General features: G+C 47.9%; 2 protein-coding genes across 6 annotated transcripts in view; one reads left to right on the top strand and one right to left on the bottom strand.

Annotated features, from left to right (window-relative positions):
• The window catches only part of etv4 (ETS variant transcription factor 4), a 33,978-nt gene extending 32,239 nt beyond the window's left edge, over positions 1-1,739 (top strand). For 2 of the 4 annotated variants that reach the window (XM_061705822.1, XM_061705823.1), the window contains exons 11-12: positions 1,098-1,199; positions 1,272-1,739. In XM_061705822.1, the coding sequence (XP_061561806.1) occupies positions 1,098-1,199; positions 1,272-1,499 (330 nt within the window). In that variant the 3' untranslated portion in view covers positions 1,500-1,739. Of the gene's footprint in view, positions 1-1,097 lie in introns of all 4 variants that reach the window. The other 2 variants (XM_061705820.1, XM_061705821.1) reach the window with 1 other exon arrangement.
• On the bottom strand, positions 1,594-10,295 carry LOC133417748 (ATP-dependent RNA helicase DHX8-like). 2 transcript variants are annotated; one of them, XM_061705817.1, is made up of 23 exons: positions 10,178-10,295; positions 10,019-10,104; positions 9,874-9,934; positions 9,682-9,767; positions 9,406-9,497; positions 8,902-9,198; positions 8,377-8,521; positions 8,122-8,313; positions 7,955-8,042; positions 7,799-7,896; positions 7,289-7,436; positions 7,037-7,218; positions 6,768-6,962; positions 5,707-5,892; positions 5,426-5,636; positions 5,092-5,273; positions 4,663-4,803; positions 4,371-4,526; positions 4,143-4,280; positions 3,933-4,061; positions 3,583-3,783; positions 3,029-3,208; positions 1,594-2,524 (listed from the first exon to the last, which is right to left on the bottom strand). In XM_061705817.1, the coding sequence occupies exons 1-23, from the start codon at positions 10,278-10,280 to the stop codon at positions 2,210-2,212; spliced, it is 3,612 nt and encodes a 1,203-aa protein (XP_061561801.1). In that variant the 5' UTR covers positions 10,281-10,295; the 3' UTR covers positions 1,594-2,209. The 2 variants fall into 2 exon arrangements, with proteins under 2 accessions (XP_061561801.1, XP_061561802.1); XM_061705818.1 differs by having other exon boundaries at positions 2,221-2,524; positions 3,587-3,783.
• Between the last annotated feature and the right edge of the window lie 166 nt (positions 10,296-10,461).

The raw sequence follows: 10,461 nt of genomic DNA on the forward strand, positions 1-10,461 counted from the left end.
GGTGTCAAGGAAATACAGTAATCCCTGCATAGTCACAATTTGACATTGTCGCATTTTTGGAAACCTAACCCCATCTTCTCACTAAGAAATTCCATGCCATATTTATTTTAAGGGGAATGTCAGATGACTGAAATGACAAAGTGTTTGGGAATATAGTTTGTGGCATTAATACAGGCAATTTTCAAAAACATTCGAAACTAAAAAAATGTTTTTATTGAAATGACCTTATGTATAGTAAGATTTTGCTTTCAAATGGCATGATGTCTCTTAACAAGGTTCTGTTATGTTCTCTGTACATCGTCTTAAAAAAACGATGTTTGACTGTCTTTCATATTGAAAACATCAAAGTGCGCATTGTTATAAAAATGATGTCATAATTTACATCATGTCATTAAAATCATGTTTAATCACCAAACTTACTTTTAATAGTAAAACGTTGTCATCTTGGGGAAAAAAAATGCCTAATTTGTAATGTATTTTTTTTATTTTATTGGCAAGGTGTAAGCTTGAAGGACAAAATGACAATGAATTCAATCACATCCTTTAAAAGATGTATTCATTAAAACAACAACAAAAAAAAGTGTCCATTTAGCGAGGTCGTTGAGAGGCAGGCGTCCTTTTGGGCTGCGTCCAAATGATGCTGCGCTCTTGCATTATGTTTTCAGAAGGCATTAAAAATGTACGAGTGCAATTAGAGGCTGAGAGCACTCGGGGACCAAACGAACGTGAGCTCCGTCACCGCCTCGCATCGTGCAGTGCACACGTCATTTTGAAAAAAGGAAAGAGAAAAAAACAAATGAGTTACTACAGTATTGTCATATTTACTGCGCAGGAATTTTTGGAGAAGGTTGATTCTGAGTGTTAGGCCCACACTGCAAAGACAAAGACAAGAAGACAATGAGAATGCAGTAAATGTCTTTATTAAAGTCTTGGAAAAATACTTAATTTTCTTTTTTTTTCTCGTCAAAAATGCGATTTGACTTCCTATGGCATCTCTGGGAACACATGGTAGTTTAAATACAAGTCGGTCGTTGGAGGGGGGAAAACAAAACCAATATGTACTAATGTATGTCAACGAACCCCTCCCTGCTCCTCAGGTTGCCCGATTGTGGGGGATGCAGAAGAACCGCCCCGCCATGAACTACGACAAGCTGAGTCGCTCTCTTCGCTACTACTACGAGAAGGGAATCATGCAGAAGGTAAAAAAGGAACAAAGCTGGTCCGGCCTTGCCCGTTTGCGCTTTGTAAACGGCTGCGGTGTATGCGCTCAGGTGGCGGGCGAGCGCTACGTGTACAAGTTCGTGTGCGAGCCCGAGGCGCTCATCTCGCTGGCGTTCCCCGACAATCAGCGGCCCAGCCTGAAGGCCGAGTTCGAGCGCTACGTCAACGAGGAGGACACGGTGCCGCTGTCCCACCTGGACGAGGGGGGCGCGGCCTACAACGCCGCTGAACATCCCCCTCACGGTGTCCAGCCCTACTCCAAAGGCTACATGTACTAAACCCCCGCCTCACCAATCCTTTGCTGTACCCTAAAACATCTTCATACCCCCCCCCCCCCCCACCCCATGCACCTCTTGCACACGCCCTCCCCACTTCACTTGTATATACACTACAGCTATGGTGTTTTTGTTTTAAATTAATCTCACGAGGGAGTTTGTTTTCCGAGCCTTCCCGTCACATCCGAGGCCTCGAAATATGACTGTGGATCAAGAGATTGCTTAATAAATACTCCAAATTATACACAACTCTGTGCCCTGACTGGTTCTTAACCAACACCAGCACACACATACAACATGCTGTATTTATTTACATATTTATATACATTGTATGACATTTTCTATATGCTTGCACCATGAAATTTTTAGCATTTTGAAAAATGTATCACAATACACCATTATAAAATGTCCTACAATTAACGTATAGTGAGATGATTTTTCATATGACAATTTGTAGATTGGCATCAGTTATGGGAATCAAGTCAAGAAATGTCGTAGTAAGAATTTTAATATGAGATAGTAATATATACTTTGTAGGAAGACATTATTAATGTTATTTGGAATAAATGTCTTAACGTCATTAAAAATTACTATTCACCATTTTATAAATGATGTTAAAATTGTCTTCATACCAACAATGTATTACTATGTCATTAAAAATGACAACAATTATAGTATGACACGATTACTACAAATCGTGTCATATTTAAAAATCATCTTACCATACGATAATCTATAATAAAAAATGATATCACACTACATCCCGAGCTTAAAAATGACGACGCGCCCGCTGCCACGAGAGCAGTTGTCAGCGTCGGCGGAAGGCTCTGGAGATCCTCCAGGCGTTGGGTTCCTCGTAGCGGTTGTACAGAGGCTCCAGACGCTGCTGCTTCTTCTGCTTGCTGAGGCGCGTCGGGTCGGACACCTTGAAGAAGGCCGGCGCGAACTCCACCAGCCAGCGCGGGTCGATGGTGGTCACCTCGCGCATGTACTCCTTGGTGGTCAGCACCAGCTCGTGGTACACCAGCCTTGGAGAAGGTCACGATGACATCATTAGATACTAGAATTTCCGTCGCTGCTTCATGTGAATGTTGAAGAGCTGGGAATTGGAAGCAATTGTTGGGAGGGAGAATGTGAGACTCCAAGTTGGAATGGTTCGAATCAGTTGAGAAATGTGAAAGTAGGTAAATATTTAAAAAATAAAATAAAATCACGACATTTTTTTGGGGAAGTGTGGAAATTTAGTGAATGACACAACTGCCCTGGATGCGTTGAGCAATTCGAAGTCGGAATGGTTCGAATCAGTTGAGGAATGTGGAAGGAGGGGGTATTTAGCTGCTAATATGTCCTGAATTGGAATGGTTTCAAATCAGTCAACAAATGTGGAAGGGGGGAGGGGGGGGGGGGGATATATTCGTAACATGGATGAAGTTGTTGGAAAAGGGGGTATTCCCCAGGATGTCCTGAATGAGGGCTGCATGGGTCGAATCAGCTGAGAAATGTGCAAGTTGTTCACAACTGCGCTAACTCACCATTCGGGCTGGCGGTTGAAGAGCGTGCTGGACGGGTGGAGGTACACCACCTGCTGGTCGATGAGGGTGCGGTAGCCGTCCTGGGGGTGCTTCCTGGCGGCGTTCCGGAAGAAACCGCTGCAGATGGCTTTCTGGACGCGCATGGTCGACTTGCCGCAAGACACCACGTCCAATTTGTGTCTGGGGGACACACATTCAAATGTGAAAAACTGATTTGATGTTCAAGTCAATTAGGAATTACACTTCAAGTCAAAGTACCACTGCAACTCCCTTTTTTAATAGTTTGAAATGTAAATACACTAACCCTCCACATAGTCGCATTTCATATTCATCTATTCCCATTTTCTTCCAGCTAACGTGGATGAAGTCACCTTTTGTCGGTGTTTGCTCTTTATGAAACGCCCCAAGATGCCACAAGATGGGGCTAAAGCCCTAGCTAGTAGAAAAGTAACAACTGGTGACAGGGAAGTATTGTTGAATTTATACTTGGACTATGTCGGGGAGGAGCTAAAAGTTTATGCCCCAGGATGAAATAAATGATTGGCCATACACACCGACCTGTCCATGATGCTCAGCATCTGCTTGCGGATGTCCTGCGCTCTCTTGAGCGAGCGACCCTGGATGAAGTTCTCGAAGCACCAGGGGCTGGAGAACTTGTTGTTCTTCCACGAGTTGAAGACGGCCAGCAGGGTGAGGTGGTCGCCCTCGGGCTGGAAAAACTTGGCCTTCCTCTGGTCCGCTTGGACCTGCTTGTCCTGCCAGTGGAAGTGACACACACACAAATTGTTTGTATATCAGGTCTTCTGGTTCTGGTGTTTCAATCGGAATTTTAGTATGACACGGTGTCTCGTATGACATAAATATGGAAATCATGTGTACGTCATGTCGTATGTTCCGCGTGTACCTTGGGCCTGTAGAAGACGTTCTGCACGGACAACATGGACACGATGGTGAGCATCTCGTCGCTGCAGCCCAGATGCACGGACATGATCAACATCTTGCACAACATGGGCTCCAGAGGGAATTCTGCCATCTGGGCGGGACCAACGGCGCACGTCGGGAATCAAAAGAAAATCCAACAGAACCCAAGAACATGGCCGGAGTCGTTCCTCACCCTCCGACCGAGTCGCGTGAGCAGCCCCTCGTCGTCCAGCGCCCCCAAAGCGTAAAGCTGCTCCATGGCCGTGATCAGAGTCTCCATGGGAGGAGCGTCCATGAAGTCGAAGGCCAGCAGGTCGTTGATGCCCATGGCCTGGCGGAGAAGGGCGTATGGCGTCATTTTTAATACGACACCTCTCCATCACACGCGAGCAGACAATTCATCATCACAAGACGCGCTTACCTTGAGCGAGAGCACCGTGCTGGCCAAGTTGGTCCTCTGGATCTCCGGCACGTTGGTGGTCAACATCTCGTCCCTGTACGCCCGCTCCGTGTACAGCCGGTAACACTTGCCGGGACCCGTCCTGCCGGCGCGGCCCGAACGCTGCTTGGCCTGCGCCTGAAGACGGAGACACGACGCAGAAGAGGCGCACGACGGCGCGCCGTGAGTTGCGCTTGCAACTGTTGCAACCGAAGCCTTTTTCATCCACAAAACGTGTTCGTTAATATTACACGGCGGCGGCGTGAAGACAAACCTGCGAGATGGGCGTCACCACCAGCTGGTCGATGCCCGACTTGGAGTTGTAAACAATCTGCTTGACGAAGCCGGGGTCCACCACGTAGTAGATGCCGTCGATGGTCAGCGACGTCTCGGCGATGTTTGTGGCGATGATGACCTGGCGGCAGGCGTCACAAACTAAATGTTTTTTTCCCTTCTGGGATCGGCTTTTTTTTTCCTCCCGATTCCAAGCTAATAGCAACAATCTGACAGTAATTGCCTATAGATGCTACAAGGACTACTTTTGTCCAAATGAAGCTACCCAGCTCACTGCGACGTAGTTCCTTGGCAACAAGATGGCGGCGCCACGTGACAGCAAATGTTTTTCCAGCAACTAACGGAGAATAGGTTCCCAATAAAAACCTCCGAACACAGCGCGTGGATTTGCGAGCGCCGTGTTGTTTACCTTCCTGCTGCCGAGCGGCGCCGGCTCAAAGATCCTGGTCTGCATCTCGCTGGGCAGAGCGGAATAAACGGGGAGGATGATGAGCTGGGGAACGTCGGGGCCGAGCATCCTCATGCGCTCGAAGAGGATCTCGCAGGCCGTGTCGATTTCCTCCTGGCCGGTCAGAAACACGAGGACGTCGCCTGGAGGAGGACGCCGGGAAAAGGGAAAAGGGAAAAAGCCAGTCATTGACATCCCTCCTCACGGAGGTTTTAATAGTTTAGCCTGTAAATCGTTAGCCTACAAGCAGAATTGCCCGAGTCGTTTTTAAATTGCTCTCAAACCACAAACGTACCAGGAGGCTCGGTCAGGTGGATCTGCATGACGGTGATGAGGCTGGCGTCCAGGTAGTCCGTCTCGGGCTCCCTGGCGTAGAGGATCTCTACCGGGAACGTCCTGCCCGGGATGGTGAAGATGGGCGCCTCAAAGAAGTACTGCGAGAACTTGACGGCGTCCAGCGTGGCCGACGACACGATCAGCTTCAGGTCTTTGCGCTTCTGCACCGTCTACGGGAGAGAGAAGACGCTGGGAGTTCTTCACGCCGTGAGGATCCAACGCTCGCGTCGCGTCGCTCACCTTCTTGAGCAGACCGAAGAGGACGTCGGTGTGGATGGTCCTCTCGTGGGCCTCGTCCAGCATGATGAGGGAATACTGGCTCATGTCGGGGTCAATCAGACATTCGCGCTGCAGCATCCCGTGAGTCATGTACTTGATCAGCGTCTCCGTGCTGGTGCAGTCCTCGAAACGGATCGTGTAGCCCACCTCGAAACGACAACGTTCGCGCTTATTCGTACGCCGCTTCGATGTATTTGAAGCGGGAGGCCGCAACGCAACTCGGTTAAACAAAGGGCCTTCGCCTCTGGCGGAAAGTCAATGAAGCAAAATCACACCGAATGCTCTCGAGATAATTCCAGAAAATTAAACAGCAACCTCAACAAAATGATAGACATTTGAGTCCTAATTATTCATATTTCTGTGTGCACGTCTAAACACGAGCTCAATGACAACAACTTCATGTGATAATTTCAGAAAAGAATCCAAATCCACTTTAACAAATCAAGCATTTCTGCATTATATTATTATATTTTTTAACACAATCTCATTGATCATAATGCTACTATTTATTATATTTAGCGTATTGATATGATTCAATATCTCACGTGATGATGAACGTTTGCATACTGTGCTGCTATATGTTGTGTATTTGTTGTTCTGTGGTTGTTGTTTTTTTTGTTTATTTGCTCAAGGACAACAGATGCAAAGTAGCGGTCCAATTTCTTTTCAATGTGCGCTGCCCCAGTCAAAATAAAAGATTCAATGAAATGAAAACTGCCCATTAAATTAACGTTTGGCCTTGCAACCTAAAACAGCACCAGGAAGGCGAGAGCTTCACAGTTAAAATGGTGTTGTTGTTGTTTTTTACATTTAAAGTTACGTTTATGTTGGATTTGATGCTAAATTCCGATACGCTTGTCGTATTCTACCCAACATTTGTGTGGGTTTTCTCCAACTTCTTCGCCCAACGTCAGCCAGCTCGGCTCGACCCTCTTCGGACACGTGTGGGGAAATCCAATAGTAAGCTAGTCTGCTGCCACCCGCTGGAGACTCGACACGAGTCAGGCAGCTTTCGAACTCACCTCCTGGCCCAGCCGACATCCGAACTCCTCGGAGACCCTCTTGGCGACGGACATGGCGGCCACGCGGCGAGGCTGCGTGCAGCCGATCTTCCCGCGCGCCGTGTATCCCGCCTCCGCCAGGTACTGCGTGATCTGCGTGGTCTTCCCGGAGCCGGTCTCGCCCACCACGATCAGGATCTGGTTGTCGTGGACGGCCTGCGGAAAGCGAAGGGACGCGAATGAGCGGAGGGAAGGCGCTGCTTCCCGCTCGCGCGAGCGGCGCTGCGGACCTGAACCAGCTGCTCCTTAAGTTTGAAGATGGGAAGACTCTCCCTCTGCTGCACGATGGACAGCTCCGTTTTCTTGCCGTACGACACCTGGTTCCCCCCGAAGGCGTACCGCTTCCACTCGGGAACATCGGGAGGCAGGGCGCCGATGCCGCGCATGTTGGCGGCGATCTGGCGACCGTCGTCTACAGCGGGACGCGGCAGAGTGAGCCGGAATCGCCGTCGCTTCCTGAGCTGAATCGCTGGCGTGCTTACAGTCGGGCATGGGGTCGATCCAGTTCTTGTGGAGGCCGGTCGGGATGCGGTCCATCTCGTCCGCGCGAGCCGCCTGCTTGAGCTCGCGCCGCTCTTTGGCCAGGGCGTTCTGCATCATGGCCGCCTGCGACAGCGAGCCGTCGGGATTCTAAACGCGGAGAAAATGGACAATGGCTGGCAACGTGCTGATGACATCGATCCAAAAATGTTCTGCCTTTCTTTTAAAGAGACGTAACAGTGGATCCTTGGATTTGCCGATTAATCCGTTCCAAAAACCAAAACAATGCTTTCCATAGGAAATCGTGTCAATCCAATTCATTCGTTCCAGACATCCAAGAATATTTGATTCCAGATTTGCAAAAACTGCAACAAAAATCTTTGAAAACCACATCTAAGGAAAACGGGGAATGGAGAAAAAAAAAAAAAAAGGTTCTCCTGTATTTGTGTACAAACATTCAAAAGTCCATAAATATGTCCCAAGTAAAGATAATAAGGCTGCGCGTCCGGTACCTTGACGATCTTGACGGGACTCATGTTTGTGCTCCATCGGGTCTGTCCTTGCAGGAAGGGCGGCTCCTCTTCCACCAGGTCGATCTCCACGTCCACGTCTGGTCACACGATCGCCACGTGAGCGCGAGGTCAAGATGAAGTCTCAAACTCACTTACCCTCCTCGTCGTCCAAGTTGGGAAGGATTCCCGTTTCTTCGTCAAACTCCGGGTACTCCTCCTTCGGGAGCACGTTGGCGGCGATCATCTGGGCGAGGAAGTGACGAGAGTTCCGAGTTGCGATCGATCTATTATGGCCGGGCAGTCGGTCTGCGGCGACCGCTGACCTGTTTGAGCTCCCACTTTTCCAGGTCGGTGATCTTGGCCATCCTCTTTTGCTCGCTCGGGTTCTCCTCGCTCTCCACCACGCAGACCTCCACAGGAAAGTCGGGATTCCTCATGGCGTCGTCCCGGGCACCGGCGTCGAGGTTCCTCCTGCGGTTTGGGTTCAGGTCCTCTCCGGTTTCCTGGTCCACATCCTGTAACAATGTTTCCATCTTTGTCACAAGTTCTTTTGTGTCTCCTCCTCCTCTCGGACTGACCTTCATGCTGAGGCTGGCCTTTGTTCCGGTCACGGACAGCACTTTGACCTTGACCTTTTGTCCCCTGCTGACCACAGTCGACACATCTGCTATTCGGCCTTCCTTGCGCAGCTCCGACACGTGCACCAGGCCCTCCCAGCGCTTCCTGCATCACACAAAACATCACGATGATTCAGAAAGCAGCTGATTTCCATCGGGGGACTTAAATAGGAACTTCTTTGCAAACAAACACTAAAAAGCTTTTTTCTAAGGCTGAAAAATATGGCCTTTAAATAAAAGCTCAGCTTTTGCTGCCCAGAAAAATCCTGTTTCAGATTTGAATATATATGTTTTTAGAAATACAAAATGACAATCACATAATTCAAATCAAGTTTCTTTCGTTCCCCTTCTGGGATGTGCTTCATTTCTCCATTTTGTGGGGAGAATGCAGAAATGATTTCATGTCACTAACTTGGCAAAGCTGATCATTTGCTCAGTCAAAAAATAGTTTTTTTTACATTTCTGCAAACAACCATCTAGATGTACCTAAGGCCTTCCAGCTGCACAAAGCATCCAAACTGCATCACGCTGGACACTTTCCCGCAGTAGATGTCGGCCACCGCGGGAACGTCGGACAGAGGACGCTCGACGGGCTTTGGCTCCGCGACGACTTCCTCCTGGGCGGCGTCCCCGGGCGGGCAAGGCGGTCGGTCGCTCCAGCGGGACGGTCGTTTCCGTCGCCGTTTGCCTGTCGTCTCGCCGTCGCGCTCTCTCGAACCGGAACCGTGGCGCTTCCGAGCGCTCTCCTCGTCTGCACTGCCGCCGTGCAACGTTGTGTTTGTCCTGAGAGTGATGACATCCGGCTGTTGTATTTGTTTTATATGATCTCTAAATATCACACATTTTCACGTATTGTGGGTGAGTCTGGAAGGTACCAGTGCAAAAAAAACAGAGGTTCACTGTATTTTCGCATCACATTTGACTAGATTGTGCACTTAATGAAGTGTCCAGTGAATGTAAATGTTTAAGTTGTGAATATATCAAACTCACTGGTGTGCACAGTGAGGCATGAGCATCTCCAGCTCCTTCATGGCTGCCGCGGCAACTTGCTCGTCGCTTTTGCTGACGTGACGTGACTTAATCTGATGGACGGAAAGTCACAATAACAAGTTAAAACAAAACTATCTACAATTCCCCCCCACCACCCCAAGGGGACCAATCGCAATGCATGATTTCCAGAGCTGACTTTAATATTGTATAGGAGATAGACACAATATAAGAATTGAATAGAAATAACATTTTGAAGGGAAGTAGGGAAGTGCGTACCATCCACACGGGATCATCTGGTTTACATAAAGCTGGATATTTCTCTTTCAGCTTGTCTTGTTCACTCTGGGGTTGTTGCTCATGTTCTGGAGTGAACCACAGGGAAACAAACGAAACATTTAAAAGTTATAGCAATGGATTTAATTATTAAAAAATAAAAAAAAACACACAGAGAAATATGAAAATGTCTACCTTGACAAGTGGACGCTTGCATGGTTTTGATAAGTCTAAACAAATTAGTAGTGAGCGTTTCCTGAAAGACAACAACAAAATGATTCGTAGTTTAACAATGTCACTGTCAGAAAAAAAAACACTAATAAAAATACACGACACCTACTGTGAAATCTGCTCCATTTTGTGTCAAGGCAACTTTAAACGCCTCCAATGTTGGATGTTTATCTGCCAGGCTGATGATGAATTCAGCTAGCGAACAAGAAAATTGTTAGAAAAAACGAGCTAGCTGATAAATTATTACACAAAAGACCTCACGACTCACCAAGATCCTTTTCGCTTATTCCGAGATGGTTTTCCAACTCGGTGCACACTTTGGATACCAAAGATAAATATTCCAGACGCTTTATTCCGTCCAGCGCCGCCATGTTGGTTGTACAAGTTTGTGTTGACACGGAAGTGACTCTTCTTCGACGCTCATTTGAAACAAAGCCAATTTACTTTCGTTGCTCTCTGTCGGTCAGGTGTGAAATAACAAGCGTAACCCGGGCTAAACGTATTAAAAATCTGTTAACAAAATTAACACTCAACGTTATAAAATGTTATGCT

The sequence above is a fragment of the Phycodurus eques genome, chromosome 19 (assembly GCF_024500275.1).
Source record: "Phycodurus eques isolate BA_2022a chromosome 19, UOR_Pequ_1.1, whole genome shotgun sequence".
NCBI lineage: Eukaryota > Metazoa > Chordata > Actinopteri > Syngnathiformes > Syngnathidae > Phycodurus > Phycodurus eques.